The sequence below is a fragment of the Lepidochelys kempii genome, chromosome 21, assembly GCF_965140265.1.
Source record: "Lepidochelys kempii isolate rLepKem1 chromosome 21, rLepKem1.hap2, whole genome shotgun sequence".
In the NCBI taxonomy this organism is placed as follows: Eukaryota; Metazoa; Chordata; order Testudines; family Cheloniidae; genus Lepidochelys; species Lepidochelys kempii.
Window position 1 is genome coordinate 5,534,488 of NC_133276.1, and position 17,007 is coordinate 5,551,494.

General features: G+C 42.7%; 1 protein-coding gene across 8 annotated transcripts; it reads left to right on the forward strand.

Annotated features, from left to right (window-relative positions):
- Positions 1–1,868: 1,868 nt before the first annotated feature.
- On the forward strand, positions 1,869–14,982 carry C21H1orf116 (chromosome 21 C1orf116 homolog). Of its 8 annotated transcripts, XM_073320059.1 has the most exons (5): positions 1,869–1,959; positions 2,555–2,657; positions 10,008–10,159; positions 11,969–12,146; positions 12,696–14,982. In XM_073320059.1, exons 3-5 carry the CDS (start codon positions 10,067–10,069, stop codon positions 14,033–14,035), a joined length of 1,611 nt encoding a protein of 536 aa, XP_073176160.1. In that variant the 5' UTR covers positions 1,869–1,959; positions 2,555–2,657; positions 10,008–10,066; the 3' UTR covers positions 14,036–14,982. The 8 variants fall into 8 exon arrangements, with proteins under 8 accessions (XP_073176160.1, XP_073176164.1, XP_073176163.1 ...); XM_073320063.1 differs by lacking the exon at positions 2,555–2,657 and having other exon boundaries at positions 1,881–1,959; XM_073320062.1 differs by lacking the exons at positions 1,869–1,959; positions 2,555–2,657 and adding an exon at positions 5,358–5,405.
- Positions 14,983–17,007: the final 2,025 nt, after the last annotated feature.

Here is a 17,007-nt window from a genome sequence, read left to right on the forward strand (position 1 = left end):
ATAGGGTCTTTAGTTTCTGTGCAGTCAAAAAGGGTCTTTTTTTAGGCCTACTCCTTAGGGGTGCTGCGCACTTGGTACTTTAGCGGGAGGTAAGAGTGGTAGGCCCCTTGCAGATCAGGACCTAAATTAATAGATGCTAGGATGTGTTTAATTCACACAGAGGGTATCATGCTGCGAGGGTTCTATTTTCAAGGAGCGAGAACTATTTTGAGTCCTTGTGCTATCAACACCTCTACTGATTTAGTAGGACACATGGCTCGGAATATCTACAAAAGAAAATTCTATTTGCACTTGCAATGGGTAAATACGTTTTTCTGATTACTTAACTTGCCTGCTTCAAGAGGAAAAATAGGCAAGAACCAGCCAGAAGCTTGTCATAGAGCAAATCACCTAAACGGAATGTACTTTAACTGGTTGAGCCACAAATTTGACTGTATTTTGGGCATGCATATCAAGTGTTAAAATAGGTCACATTTTTATTCAAAGGTAATTAATATCAAATATATTTATAGATTTAGTACAGTCAATGTTTGTACCCCTTCCCCAAAAGGAACCTTTTTGTTAATTATTAAGCAAGGAGAATGTGCAGCTTGTGGAAAGCTGTTGTGTATTCTATTTTATTACCAAACCCACAATAATTGGAAGAAAAATATCAAAACAAAGAGGAATTGTAAGCAGTTTGTTTTTCTAAATGCTATTTTGCTCACTACTGAAAGGTAAAATTATTTTAAAAAAATTTTTTTCCTCCAAAATGTAAGAGAAATTCCATAAACCACCTTCTAATTAAGGGGATTAGGAAGAAACTGTACTTAGGGGCAGGTTATTCCATGATTGTCCACTACAGAGTTTTTTGCATCTTCCTCTAAAGCATCTGGTGATGGCCGCTCTTGGTAACAGCAAACTGCACTAAATGATCCACTTATCCAGGCTGGCAATCCCTATTTCTCTAACTAGAAAGTGACTATAAACAAGAGGGACATAAATCTAATTAATTCATTAGTGAAATGCAAATAACTGAAATTTTTAAATATAATTTGCTATATGATATTAGAACTAGAGTGAAGGGATTTTTTTAAATAAATGACTAAAGCAAGTATGATATTGCAAGTGGAACACCTGTAGATGTCAGTGGACGTTTCAGGACTACAGGATTGGACCACAATTAAATTTGTGTCCTTTGGCTGTATAGTGTATATGGAAAAGTGTGGCCTTCATGTGTCTGTGTATGGAACAACACTGCTGCAGACTATACGAATCCTGCATGTGCATAATGTATATTTACAGCTGTGTAGCATACCACCAGGCACATGTGCGCCTGAATTTACAACAAGAATGTTTATGCAGGAACATTAAATGTTACATAATAGTAATTGTAAGAAAAATATCAGCTCTTTGCTACAATCTTCTGCTCAAGGTGAGGCAAGATACTGTTTACAGCAAAATAAAATAAGCAGCTCAGGATATTTTGAACATAGACATATTGCTCTTAGTTTTAGGGGAAGAGAGAAATGGTAACATGTATAAACATTTCCAAAAGCACGCAGTGTTGGCCTAACTCTGCTCCCAGTGACGGCAATGGGAGTTTTACCATTTATTTCAATCGGAGCTGTGTTAGGTCAATGCTGAGTGCTTTTCAAAATCCCACCCCGTACTTTTAAAATTATATTAACTTTCAAGACCATGTTTATTAGCTGAGCAATTGGTAGCTAGATGGGCAAAAGCTAGATGGGCAAAAGCTTTCTTCCATACAACCAACACTACAACTCTTTCCTCTACAGATCATCTTTAAAGAACATGGATGCATAAAACACCAATTATTATATACCAGAGAAAGAACATAAATGTCAAATCCACTCAATTATACAGGCAACTCTGACATCCAGCCTGATTCTCTTCCCAGAGATAACCACCTGGATCTCTCAACTGGTTTTAATGCTGAAATGGCATTAATTCCTCCAGGTAACTCTCTGCAACTGCCCCTGGGGTCTCAGCCACGTGGCAGCAAGCTGTATCCACTGTGTTAGTGTAGAGGGGTGTCCCTTCTTTTTGAATCCATGGCTTTAGGAGACTGCTCCCCTTCTTTGCTCTCTGACCCCCAGACCTTCTCCCATTTGAGTGGAAGATGATCTAGAAATGCTGAGAGATGAATCTCGGTGCTGCTCTGGTCTAGCCTCCCCTTTGCCTTAGTTTTTTCTACATGGCTCTGTATGGCTAAATAACCTTTCCACCTCACTATTCAGGGTAGTGCTAAGGGAATACATGTTGGCATAAAAGCAGCTCCTTTATTTGATAACTGAAGCTCGTAACCCTGAGTGAGCCTGTCAGCCAGTGGATTTGAGTGATGGGAGTTTGCTGCTGGGGTTATGCTTGGATTTTTTTGGTGGCTGGATGTGGCAAACCTCCTTGAGCAGATATGAGCTGTCTTGGTGAGTGGAGCATTAGAAATGAGCCCCACACTGCTCGCCCACCAGAAGGGGTGTAACTTTAATAGTAGCCGCAGATGCTAAAATCAGGGAAGCAGAAAGGGACAAATCATTTCTTATTCTTTTAACAGCTCCTACTGCACAGCATAGAGCCAGCTGAATGATTCAAGGGATACGTCAGTCTGAAAATAATGTCTGGACTCTCTCTTTGCCTAATGGAGACAGACTGCAGAGGTGACATGTTTGTTAATGGGGGGGAGCGGGGGAGATGCTACCAAAGGAGATGCCTTATCACTTCAGATGACAAGTGGCTTTGAATGAGAAGTGGAAGGTGTTTGGGCAGGAGAGGGAGTGAAACCCTGGGATGTAGAGAAAGTATCATGGGCGGAGGGAGCCAAGAGGATTGAGCTTTGCACAGGACCCATGGCTCAACATTCAAACCTCCCACTGAAGAGGCTGCAATGAGACAGAGGTGAACCCTTAGTTTTGAGAAGAGGGTGTGAACCAGAAAATGTTCCATGCACTGAATTCCTGCTGACCAGCCCCACACGGTGAGGAGGGTTGGTAATTCAGCTCCATGGGGGCAAACCAAACACAAGCCATTGTGTAAAAAAGGAATAGATCTAATGAGCTTAAATTTAAAAAACTTATGCTAATGGAGGAGCTAGGTTAATTATGTTAAATCAGCCAGCCATATAGAAACTGCTCCCCCTCCTCACTTACAGAATTCTTGCAGTGTCTTTAGTGGTGGAACACTCATAACTAGCTTTGTTATCTTTCCAAGAAGTGTTCTGGGATCTATTCACAGGTGCAAGCAGGATTTCCACCCCTTGTAAAATGGGTAATTCCAGCATATAGTTTATTGTGCACTTTCCTGGTCTCCAGCATGTTAAAAATCTAGTTTCCTCCCTTCCAAGGCTGCTTCATTAATGTTTCACTGAATTCAGTTAATGGTTAGGAAAATATTTCTGTGCTCATCACCATCTGTGATTGCTGCAAGAGTGCTTTAATGGCATTTGTAAATAGGGTTTTTTTGCCTTTTGCAATATGTAGAAAGTGCTAATGAAAACGGCAGAATCATGATGGGAGGTGTGTGCGCTCACACACTTACTCTGCTTCCTCTCCTGCAAAACACAACACAGCGACTCTCAGTATGCACTGTGCCAAGGCTAACCCAGGAATTCCCACTGGGCCAAGGTCCCCTTTGATGTAACTGTTGCAAGTTACACTCAGGGGAGTTTTGTCAATGAATGGTTTGCACTGAGTCTGCAAGCCCTTATGCACGTGAGTAGCTGTTACTCACAGCAATGACACCACTGAGGTCAGGGCTACTCACATGAGCAAGAGTTGGCAGAATCAGACCCTCGGGCTCTAATCCTGTTCCTGCTGCAGTCACTGGGAGTTGAAGGCACACGGCAGGGTCAATACACAAGGTCAAATTAAAATCACTGATTTCAGTGGCATTACCAGCTTGAGTTGTTTGACTCCAGCAGCAGCTGTTACAGCAGTTTGAGAGGAAGGTGCTCTTGTCTAAGAGCAATCAGTTGCTTATATGGCTGAGGGAAAGTTTCCCCTGCTTGAGTACTGTCGAGGTTCACAAAACAGTCAGGAAGCAGGAACACATATTGCATTAACTCATTGCTGTGGATGCTAGGTTTGCTACAAAGACGGTTAAAGGAGGTGCAGATTATTAGGATATCTCTAGGGGTGGTCCAGTCTGGGAAGCCTTTAGTGATACATAGAGACAAGCTTGTTTCACTAGCAATCCACACTTTTATAGCTGAGAAAAAAAAAATCATCCTATTAAAGCTCTTCTGCACTGAATGTAAAAGCTAAGCTACTTAACCACATAAGAGAATAAACTTGCTGAGAACTAATATATTCACTGCCACACACCACTAAACACCTCACAAGAGAGCTAATTACTATGTACACATGCATTTTGGTCAAGGCTACGAGTTTGACTCCTCCAAACGTCACTAACTATGCAGAAAAACACGATGCCAGGTTAAGGTGTCTCCTGTGAGACCTATTTAAAATGTTTGAGACAGAGGTAGGAAGTTAGAGGGATTGGGGGCAGCAGAAATGAAAGGGCTGCTCGGTGACCTGTAAGAAGTGGCTTGGTTGTCTCAGTCTAGTTGAGGGAGGACAGGTGATCTTACAATAAGAAACACCATAGCAACTGGCATACCTGGTCAGTCTCAGCAAAGTTGGAAGGCAATGGGTCTATTGACCGGGGCTGTGGGGCAAAAGACAAGGAATCAGGACTTCAGAGTTCTTTTCCTAGCTCTACCATGGAGTCACTTTGCCTCAGTTTCTCCAGCTATAAAAGAGTCATGGTAGTACCTTTCTCACAGGCATAATTAGAGAAGGATCATAAAGCGCTTTCCCTCAGATGAAAGTTGCTCTAGGCATGCAAAGTATCAGCATTCTGAAAGGATTGAGTCAGCCTGCAACTGACCTCCTTAGGTCCAAGCAAGAGGCATTTTGTTAGCATACAGAGATGGGGAGCTTGCCCCACCTGTACCTGTTCTGTGGACAGAGGACTAAAGCATCCTGAATTAGCCAGTCTGCACACCTCAGTTGCACTAAGCTATTGACAAAGGAAAAGGGAGAGAAAATGGCCCAATTTAGGAGCAGCGAAGAAGCTTCTCATGACAGTTGAGAAATTAGTTTAACTTACATTTGTTCACCGATCTCTTTCCTCCCCCCTTCCCTCAGCTGACTATAAGAGCCCTTTTTGCTGCACACTTAGCCCCTCTCCAGCTGCCACAACGTGTACTCCACCCTCTGATCTCATTGGCTGCCACAGCAAGAAGCGCAGAGTTTTGATTAGCAAAGAAATCTTTCGTCCCACCCCAATGTCAAGCCCCTCCCTCCCTCCCTCCCTCATTTTTGAGAACAGCTGGAGTGAGAAGTTGGGAGGAGAGTTTGTGATTGGGTGGCAGTCAACAGTAGGGTGGGTGAGGCATACCTGTCCAGGTAAGTCAGTGATAGGTCATAAGCTGAACAGAACAGGAGGGGTCTGTTTGGGGTTTTAGTTCCTTGCTTAGAGAAACAGAGACTTTTGATCCTTCTCTCTCTCTTCTAGTTAAGGTGAGTTAATATCTGACTGAGCTGTATTCGTTTAACATAAAGTGGAGAGATTCTAGGACAGTTGGGGAGGAGCTGGGTGGAAAAAGAGTTTGGGAAAGAGCTTTGGAGTCTAACTCAGATTTCCTCCCTGCCATTTCAATATCTACTGCTGCAATCTGCCTGCTCTGCAGGGGCTGCCGGCCAGGTGAAATCCCTTGGGGGTACAATTTCTGGTATCTATAAAGCTTTCTAGATTTCTCACTGCTTCCTTATTAGTGCTTGAAAAGGTTCCTCTGCAACCAGCTTGGTGACAGAAGTTAAAAGCTTCTAATGAGTGACAAGTAATAGTTTATTTTGCATAGTCTCTAGGGAGAAGGCTGGAGAGAATGGGAGATAAAACTCACAAGGGTGAAATGTAAATCCCATTGACTCGAATGAAGTCAGGATTTTACTCTGGATTTTTAGCTTCTAGAAATTAAAATGGTTTTATGATCAGTAGTGGTGGTGGGTGTGTGTGTGTGGGAAGTCTTTAATTTCTTCTAATTTAGAAGCACTTGGTGTTCTTAATACAGTTTCCCATGCTAGTTAGAAGCTAACAATAAAAGCTTTTATCAATCAGATCTATTTATGTAACCAAGGGGAATTGGTAAGACAGTAGCTCTCATCTCCTTTCAGCTTGAGCCTTGATACCTCTGATCCTGTTGTAGAACTAAAGGAGTTGCAACTTTAGCTACCAAGAATTTTAGTTACACTGTTTTGTACCTGTGGAAGTGGTCTGTTGACCAGGCTCTTGTCCTTTGCACCTGTGTGCAAAGTGCGTGTTTTGTGTACTTGCTCTGCCCTAGCCAAAAAAAGCTTCATGAATGTGTTGTTCAAATACCTGTGTCACTAATACTTGTGTTAGTAGTTGCATTAAAAGCTGCCTTGACGTACAGAATTAAGTGTTGCCTAGCCCATTGCTGACTGAGGGTCAAAGCTTTGAAGGGCAGTTGTAGCAATCCAGCTACCAGCATTTATTTGTTTTTTGGGTGTGGTTTGTTTGTTTTTTTTTGGTTAAACTTGATTCTTGTTGGAAAAATGGCTTTTTCCTCAAACAAAAAAAAAGTAGAAAAGCTGGGCATTGTTGAAATTTTGTTCCTTGTAGTTTTTAAAAATCAAAATGGTTACTGAAATGTAGTTTGCTGGCACTTTTTTTTTTTTTTTGGTAGATGGGAAAGTTTTTGATAACTATTTTGAACCTTGCAAAAGGGGAAAAACCTCACTCAATTTTTCTTGTCACTTTTTGACCAGCTATAGTGGGTTGAAGTTCATGATGGAAGATCATGAGGGGGGGGGGCGGAAACAAGAAGGTAAACTCAAATTATTATCTTTCCATTTTTGGTACCTTTGATCAGCCCCATAAGCATGTGTGTATGTCTTGGTAGTCTAGAATGCTTTTCTTCCCCAGCTTTGCCCTAAAAAACAAATGAGACCTTGTGTAGTAATCATGCAACTCTGTATAGTGGTTAGTTGTATATTTTTGTAAATGCCACACTTGTGGCTGTGATACAGATCCAGGTGAACTTTTTGTTCCTAATAATTAGATGAATTTAGGTTTCTTCACAAACAGTGTGACTTGTACCTCTTCATTTTGAACCTAAAGCTCTTGTGCTCAAATTTGGAAAGCCTGTATTTTGTTTGTGATGTGTAACTGATCACAGGGCATTGTTTCTGTTGTGTGGATGACTAACGCTTGTAAACAGGACGCTGGCTTGAACTAGCCACTTCAGGTTTCAGCCATCACGCAAGTCAGTGTAAGACTGACTTCCCACAAAAACCAATTCAATCCTAAATATTTATGGGTGGGGAACTAATGAAGAGCTTACAAGTACCACTGAAGGAAACTTGTGGGTCTCATTCAAACTAATGTTAGCATGTGGCTTCTTGCATTGTTAGCATTACTAAGTCATAGATCCCATGATGTCCTAAGAGCCCTTATGCTCAACCTGGTCCTCCATATTGCCAAACTGTTGGACAGCTGGCTGTATTGTTTAAACAACACCCCCCCCCCCCACCTGCTTTCCTAGACCAAACGGTGGTGGTTTATTTAAAGTAATACTTAATCGAACATTTAAATTAAGACTGCTGTATGCATTGAGGGATCGTATCTCCTGTGGTGTGTAATGGAATTTATTCTCTATCTTTATTCAGGAAAGATTTAAAAAAATTCTCATTCTGACTAATCCTGTATTACTAGATGTGGCTTCCTGATGCTGTTTATTTAATAATAATAATAAAAAGCCAGCTGCCACACTGCTGAAAGCCCCACCAGGTTACGCTACAAAGAATTGCTTTGCCTTCCCTTCTGATGGGTAATGCTGGTTGTATTTTTAGTGGATTCAGTATTTGTGGCCCAGCCCTTCTCCTCTCTTTGATTAATAGGCAGCATGCATCTGGAAAATATGTATCACTTTTTTAAAATATGCAGTATCATTGAGCTGTGTTTCACAATGTTAATATTTCATGTCTCAGATTTTATGGCTATAAATAACTACACTTTTTTAAGCTAACTTTTAGCCTTTGTTAACCTGAGTTAATCACACACCTAAATCTTTAGCAGCGCATTCTAGTGTTAAGCCATCTCATTCTTGGTCAACATTTGACCTCCATTTCATATCTTCACATTTGCTGAAATACTTGGCGCTTTCTCTGCCTCCATAAAGCGTTGTCACTGGATACTGTACATACAAACTTCTCTAAAAGCAACATGTTTAAAACAACCCTCTCGTCTGAGCTTGCCATCAGGTATAAGGAGCTGGAAGTCTCTTGGGAGCTAATTACAGATAATACACTTGAGTTTAGCCTCTATCTTAGACATATTAGCCTGGAAACATTCAAATACCTGCTGGTATATCGGGGGAAGAAGTGACCTCTAGAAAAGCAGCCATTGCATATGGGCTGTGCATTCATCAGTTACAATTTCCTAGCTATTTCTTTTACTCGTGACATTCTCTCTGCAGTGGTCATTTTGACACGTTGGACTTAGAGGGCTTGTCATACAATAATTCACAAAATAGGTTATATTTGCACCACATTGACTGTAATGGTCCTAACAAATGTGGGTTAGAGATCTGATCTTAGTCTAAATACCAGTTGCCCATGATGGGAGGGAACGATATTGATCAGCTGCTGGATGACTTTTAGAATGTGTAGAGGGTGGAGTTGGCAATTTTATGATGTAGGGCTGGTCACAGATTTAATTATTGAGCTTGTGAGTGTGGTCACAAGGCAGCATGGTCTAGTGGCTAGAGTAGGGAGAGAAGCCAGTGTTCCATTCTCAGCTCTGCTACTGCCCTGCTGTGGGACTTTGGCAAGTTGTTTAGCTTCCGATTGTTTATGTGGAAAATGGGGATAATTCACTCCCGCTTTGCATAGTGCTTTAAATCCTAGGATGAAAGAAGAGTTCAATGTTTTGTATGTAACTGGAATTTCACTGATCCAAGGAAAAATACATCTGCATGTGTCTCTGAATTTAAACTTCCATCTTTTTTTTTTTAAATCAAAGCTCTCAGTACACCCACAGTCCCATTAAATGAGTTACTAGAGTTTATCTGGGCCTCTGAATCCAGTTTCACGGAGACCCTTAGTAGACCTAGGGCTGTCTAAAGCAAGACCCTTTCCTCTTAGCATTACTGATATGTCTTTCTCCAGTGAGAACAAGGAACCTCTGAGGTGCTCTTCTTCACACAGGCTATGCCATGAACACACCCACCTAAACTCATGACTTAGGTAAACAAGCACCTCTCCCTGTGGCAGCTGACAAACTTGCATCATTTAGGTGTGGGGTGGAAAAAAACTAGCACCTTGCAAAGAGGAAGCTTATGGTAAAGAAATATGCTAACCAGTTTAGTTAGCAGGCTGGTAAGATTTAGCCCCACCTGTTAAACTCTCCAAAATACCTTGGCTATGTTTTTTCAGTCTTGTCTATGCTATGAATTTTACCCTCTTCTGCCAATGGATGCAGTTGAACCAGCACTAAAAATTGTTTAAAACAGCAAGTGGAGACGAGGACAAAGTGGTCAGCACAATTTCAGAAATTGCTTCATCGCATCCTAGCATGTGAACTGAGCCTAGCTGAGCTGAGAACTAACCATTGCATTGCTTTTGCTCTTTGGCTTTCTTTTCCCTTGCCAATTAATCACTACCTTACCCATGCTGCAGAGACCCCCTAGACTGTCAGTGGATAGCAACAGCTTGTGATCACTACCAAAATGGGCTCAATTTGAATCAACGGCATTTACCCTATTACAGGTCTATTGAGCCTTGGAGTCTTCCAGATAACTATTTTAAAAAAAAGTCACTAACTTGTGAACAGTTCTTCAGAACAGAAGGATGGCCACATCAAACAAATCTGAAGTCCTCATTGCTTCCCTAGAGTTGAATGCAAATATAACTGATGTGTCTGATTTGGTGCGAGTGAGTTCCAAGCATAACTAATGCAATACTGAGCACATCATGCTCTTTCTGCAGCTTGAGTTGGAACTACTCTACACCTGCTCCTGGAAGTTCTTGCCGTGGTGATTTGTGATATGCCGAAAGAGGATTTGTGGCTAGGGACAGCTGGTCAAGGTTCTGGCAGTTGTGACAGCATGGTCAGCACTATCTCAAGCCACTCTGAATTTGTAAGTAAACATTTTAAGTAACCTTTATTTTCCAGGGCTAGCAGCTGGTGGCCCTGTAAATTCTGAAGGAGGGATTCTAGATACATATTTGTACTGGGGTAGCATAAAGAAGCCCCTGTCATGGATCAAGACCCCATTGTATTAGTTACTGTATAAACATGGAACAAAAGGATGGTTCCTGTCCCAAAGAGTTTGCAGTTTTTTCATTGATTCTCTTTCTCTGGTATATTCCAGCAATCAAACCATGGTGCAGCACAAACACAGGCTATCACTAAGCCTAAGCAAAGAGAGTGAAGCCCAGTCCTATAAAAGACTCATCACCACAGGCATGAATCAGTACAGCCGAATTGTGATGCCAAACTCCTTCTCTGGCTCCAAAGCAATCGTAACACTGCTGCTCTCAGTCAGGCACCCTGGGCAGTTGAACTGCGATGGCATTGCTTAAGAGTTGTACATTATGGAGCTCCCAGCTGGTAGCACAATAGAAGAGTGTCGTGAGAGACCCATGCAGTGGCAAACATAAGTTTACAAAACAAGCTGATCACCTGCTCCCAACTGATGTGCAGGTTGGCTTGGTCTGTGTTTGCTGACGTGCTCAACTTTGTGTAGCTCAGAATGGCTTGGCCAGTGGGGACTATCATTTTGCCTCTTCTGAATTGCTAGAGCCCTGAATCCAGCCTGGGTTGCGTCAGGGGGCCGGGCCCATGCACTCCACTCAGTACGTAGGAGGAGTCTAGTTGGCTAGATCTCCTGAGCGGGACCAAAGTGTGACTAACTATAACAAAGTTGACTCCAAGTTAAGCTAAAGGAGATGTGTATTAAACCACACTCCACTTAGATTTAATTCCAACTAAGTCAGTAATGAAACCAGTGATTGATTTGGCCCATTAAATGGTGAAAATCATGCATTTGCACCCATCCATTAGTGCTAGTTTGCAAACACATTTCAGGATTAGGGAGACTAATTACTCCTCTCTGACTTTGAGCATATTGCAATGAACTCACTACAGTTCTGTACAGAACAGGCCCTCCGTGCTATTGCACACCAGAAATAGACCTGTGTATAACTAAGAGGGATGGACAGACTAGTTGCTTTATGATACCAGATCCAGCTTGATGCTTTTTTCTAAAATAAGGGAGTATTCCCCCACCCCCCCCGAGGTGGAGGCTTGTGTGTCATGGTTAAAACATGTTTTCCCTTCCATGCCTTCAGTTTTATAGGCATCTAAAGCTGCATTGCAGAGTTGAATAACATCTTCCATTGGCCCTGAAACTAATGTTGATGTAACACAGCAGAAGAGTTGCTTACGGTCCAGTGATGATTGAGACGGATCCTACAGTGCTTCTATAAAAGATGGGGGGTTACAGAGCATGGAGAGCAGCCATCATACTCTTAAGACCTCTGAATTTCTGGATGCTTAGCCACATTTCCAAAACTCAATATGTATGGCTGATCCATACCAATGTGGCCTGTCTACAGTACAACTAGCCAGACAAATGTGTTACGGGATTACTGATGCTTCAAAGGAAAGTTAGTGGCTGCTGCTGGGGGCAGGATTCTAATTGCTTGATCAGGAATGGTAGATCCTCAGAAGCTGTTTAATTATACTCCCAAATGAGGTTGCCCTTAAGTAGTGCTTCTGGTAGTGTGGCTAAGTTGTTGTCACTTGGCAGACCGGCAGTTTCTGGGTATTCAACAGTTAGATCCTGTGGGAGAGAGCTGTCCTTGGCTTCATTTAAACTATAAATTCGATTGTAAACCGCATTATGCCTAATTTCCCCATTGGTGGTTTTGTTTTTTTCTTTTAGAGTGATAACAGCTATGATTATTTATCTATCGAGGAAAAGGAATGTTTGATGTTCCTAGAAGAAACTATTGATTCTCTGGATACGGAAGCAGACAGTGGGGTTTCTGCTGATGAGACTGATTATGCTGAACGTTCTGAGCTCCCCAGAACATGGCCAAAGAGAGACTTTGTTCCAAAAAGTAAGGTTAAAACTTGCATTCTGAACCCCAGAGAACTCAGGGCCTTCTGTGACCAGGACTGAAAGCCCTGTGACACAGGAAATCTTAGAGGGGACAGAATGTTGTCCCAGCTTCCCTCATACAGTAAACACCTGGTAGTGCACAACTGACTAGAAAAATCTGTGCTGGGGTAGGGAGAAGGGACTAAAGTTTGTCTGTCTCCAATGCACCTAGTGTAGATTACCCTTGGAGAAGAGCCTGCCAGTTGTCCTGGTAAAGGTAAATAGCTAGTCTGCAAAAGTGTAGGACAAAATATCTATATGCTGTTTACACTAGGACTCATCAGGCAATCTGTGTGTCACTAACCGCAAACTTAATATCTTTGCAATAAGAAAATATATTCACCTCCCCAGCGCTAACATCCCCCTCATAAATTTTTTGAAGTTGGGTATCTTGGCTCTATTCATTGGCAGCCCTATTAAAAAGGCTAGCTCTGTATGTAACTAGTGGGTGGTCTTGATGCAATGCTCTGCACGTAGGTGCATACTTAACACTTATCTTTTTGTCTAGATTTGGACAGTGGGCCTCTCACTGAAAGTTTTGGTCAGCTACATGAAGTAGAACAAAAGGGTGATAAGCATGGATCGCTTCTCTCAAGTTCTGCTCCAGGGGTGGTTACAAGCTCAGGCTACCGCAGCCTTCCAAGGAGTGTCAACGCAGCAAGCGCACCAACCACCACCAAGGTTTCTGTCAGCAAAGCAACTGACCTCACTGATGGTCCAACTCCAACAGCTCAAGAGACAGGGAAGTCTTCGTGGAAGATGCCCAAGGAAATGGGGATTGAGGACACGTCAAATCACCAGCCCAGAGTGAGTACTCAGATAAAGCCATCAGACTTGGAGTCTGTAATTATCCACCCCCCTGAACCCTTCCAGGATCCCAGAAGCAAGGGATCTGCTAATGGCAGTGAAGACAAACTACTACCTGAGGCAGCAACGGGGAATGAGGCTGAAGTTGCACCACAGCCTTCTGCTCCAGAGAATGCAAGGCTGCCTCTGAAAGAGGAGAAGAAACATGAGAGAGCCACTGATCCTCAAGGCAGCCAAGGGAAATTACCCTCAAAAGAAGCTTCTCTGGATTCAAACATCAAGCCAGGGCCTCCCACAGCCCCAAAGCCAAGAAAACTGCCACCAAATATTATCCTTAAACCTAGCAAAATCAGACCAGCACCACTCTTAGACCCTAATCACAATAGAAAAGGGCCTTCTCCATCTTCACCCAAGTACAAATCCAGCACCAGTGACTCTTCTGTGGAAAAGCAGGAAAGAGCCAGGTGGGAGGCACTGGAAAAGTTGGGACTCCTACATGATAAAGGAAGGGAATCTAAAGTCCATGTTGTCAGACCTCCTACTGCTCCCAAACCAAATCCTGTCCTCATTCCTAGGGCTGGTAGTAGGGATAACTTAAACAGTGATGATGGAACTGATGCTCCTATGAATGAGAAACCTGATCATGCTCCAGGTTTAAATCCAGCAGAGCGTGCGGCTCCTGGCTTGAGCCAGACAATCAAATCCAACTCCTTAGAGCATTCAGGCATAGGTCTGAGCAGGGAGGACCAGAACATGGACAGTAGCTCGCTTGGCAAAACATCAGTCTCTAAGATGATGGCTCTCAGTGTTCTTAGGAATAACCGAACACGCCCAGCTTCCCTTGGCACAAGGGAAGACTTTATTGAATTCAAAGCATCCAAAACTGATGATAAGGAGCTGGGGAAAGGTGACAAGCGCAAATCTTACCCGTTGCTGAAGTTTCCCCGGCCTACTTGTGTCAGTGTAAAAATCACCCCTAAAGGAGCAAAAGATGAAAACCGCCGGGAGGCTCTGAAAAAACTTGGCCTACTGAAGGAATAAACAATCCAACACTTTGTGCAAATTCACCTATGTTTTTATGCTATGAATACAGGAACTTCTGTCCTTCCTCTTAAGCAAAGTGGGACAAACTGTTTGGGTGAACGCAGCAAAGTCTTGGAACAGGGTTCTAGGCACACAGATTAATTCTGCACACTCTGAACCAGCAGCATGAAAATGAGCATCTTCAGAGTTTGATTTCTACCCCTCCAGGGCCTCAGGAAGACTGGCCTGAATTAATACTGCCATTAAAATTATTCAAAGCTTCATGCTAAATAGACATCACGTGTATATAGTGTGTATAATTATTTATATGTAATGGGAATAAGTATATGGATGGAAACATTCCCTTAAATGTTTTATTGCATTTGCTCCCCTAAATGTTCACTGTTTGGAAACCATGAACTCCTGGCATGTGGTTTGGTGGGGGGAGGGGCGTGGAGGTAGCCAATCTGGGAAAGACAGGATGGCAGGATTTGGCTCAGGGGTGGGTGGGTGTTAGATATTTTTTTTATTATTATTATTCAACATTTATTCAAAGCTTTCTGGGACCTGATCATTTCATTGGGCACATGCACGTACCTCCTGAAGCCAATGGGAGTGATGCATGTGCAACTGCTAGTGTGATCAGGACCTGGATATTTTAGCCCAGATAGGAGTGAGAAGTAAGCGTGCTTGATGCTGCTCTGCCAGTCACCTTTCAGGCAATCGAACTTGTGTAGGTAGCAGATTCAGAACTGCTGTCCAATATGAGGGGGGAAAATACAGATGAGTAGAAGTTGATGATGTTGTTGTTTTTTGCTTTCATGACCTTTTATCTGACCTCTGGTTTATTATATCCAGCTGTATGAGCAAACTACTGCTGATGCCTTGTGTGCTTTTAGGTTATGCCCCTTTTATCTTAGAGGTTTTTTATTTTGGTAATAAACTATTTTAAATGGCCAAATGACTATATATTGTGGATTTCCTCTTTTAAAAAGACAGTATGTTTCAACAGTTGGGAGGGTAGGAAGAACAAGTTTTATTCTTAAATGTCCTCTCAATCCAGAGCAGTTGAGCCAATAAGGAACCTGTTACCTCTGCACTTGAGTGGTAGTGGAACTTTTTAGGTTCTAGTTTAATGGGGTATTTACGTCCATTTCTAGAATATGGCAGCGGTTACTGGTCTTGCTGTGAGATTAAGTGCAACCCGCTAAAGTGAGCAGGGTTGTGTTGGACGGTGGCCAGAGCAAAACTTGATTCAACTTCTGAACTGACCTTTATATGGTCAGTTATTCTAGCACATTAGACTAGAGAGATGCAGTAGCTACCACTCAGGCTAAATCTTTCTCTGCTATGGGCTTGACTTCCTCTCCAAGTTCATTGCCTACAATACACTTTTTAAATTTTTATAGGTTAATTGCTTTGGCTCATTGCTCATGAATAGATCCAATGAAGCCTTGCCCCGACTTGGCAAAACTTGCAATAATGCATGTATCTAGGGGCAACATAGTCAACTCACTAATCATTGGACACATAGCATTCTTCCAGGAATGTCCCACATGAGTTTTACATCAGTTACTATGGAAGACAATATTTTCCCTTCAGTGGATATAGCTGCCTGAGGCTAGAGGAAGAGTTGCTCGTGCTTCTGGGTGATCACGTCAGCGCTACAGAAGATCCTGCAAGGCTGAGCTGGTGAGCAGGACAACTACAGTTCTGGACTTTCAAATCTCCACTCTACAGCACAAACTTTTGTACAGTTAGAACCGTGGGTTGGTGTTACACTCAGATGACCTTTGTGCTGGAGAGAAACATGTGTTACACAATGTCACAGTTGAGACAAGGACAACGCCTGCCCCTCCAAACTGACAGGAGCACAGGTAGGGACCTGTCAGAACCCACATTCTCCTGTGAGGGTGCTGGCCAGTGGTAGGCTGCTATGCCACACCACCTGTAACTTTCCTGCTCCTAGAAAGTGGAGGTGAAATTTCAACAAAAAGGGGGCTGCAAACGGATTTTCCCCTCCCCCACCCAAGCTATTCTTCAGTTACTCCGTCACTTATTCTACACAAGTAAACTATAATTCTCTGGTTATATAGTGTATCACCATTTTAACTACCCAGGAGCCCAGAAACTTTTTTTTTTTTAATTAATCTGGAGACTAGGACCTTAGACCACTTCTGAGCCATGACAGCAGTCATGCATAGCCCATGTTATTAGAATAGCAAAAGCCAGTTCCTGTGGCATAGACGTGAGACCCTTAAAAAGCTGGTTGGGGCCTGCCTGCTCCAGCCCCCTTACCAATTCAGGGTTGAACACTACTCTGGGCACTTCCTTTTTAAGAGTGCCAGCCTGGACTGTCTGAGGAGGCTGCCTGCAATAGCAGCATGCTGGGCTTTGACCTAGGGATTCCCTTCCACTCCTATAGAACTCATTAGTGCCAACCAAGTCCTTGGAAGACTCTTCCATGTTTTAATTAGGTCACCAGGGGAAGATTTTTCTCCCCTTGTCAGCCTTGAGTTAGGTTTGTTTGCTCTCTTTCCCTAGAGGGTTCTCTGATATCCTGCAGTATCTAGCCCCTGTCTATATGTTCCTAGGCCTTGCCTCTATTATTGTAAGCTCCTTGAATTGCTGTGGCCTGGCTTCTTGTACAAAATGCTGCAACTCACTATAAAAGAGAGCTGAACAGAAATGGTGGTAGTAGCAATGAAAAGATTGCTTCAGATTTACAAGCTCAGACCATCAATGGATATTTCAACTTTTATTACATAAAAAGCATCTGTTATGGTGAGGCTCTGTTACTTTGCTCAGGTTATGGGAATTTGAGACTCCACCTCCCAAATGTAAAAGAGGCATTTAAAAAATTTACTCAACTTCTGGCTTTCCCTTGCCACCCTCTCCCCCATCCAAGAAGTGGGGTGCAGGGAGAGCATGGTAAACAGATGTTGGACTACTCTTCAAGCTAATGCACATCTCACAGAGCTGAAAGTCAT

Coding starts and splice junctions, on each gene's coding strand:
- C21H1orf116 (XM_073320059.1), top strand. CDS start 10,067: ATGCCGAAAGAGGATTTGTGGCTAGGGACAGCTGGTCAAGGTTCTGGC. Junction 10,160..11,968: donor TCTCAAGCCACTCTGAATTT/GTAAGTAAACAT, acceptor TTTTTCTTTTAG/AGTGATAACAGCTATGATTA. Junction 12,147..12,695: donor GAGAGACTTTGTTCCAAAAA/GTAAGGTTAAAA, acceptor CTTTTTGTCTAG/ATTTGGACAGTGGGCCTCTC.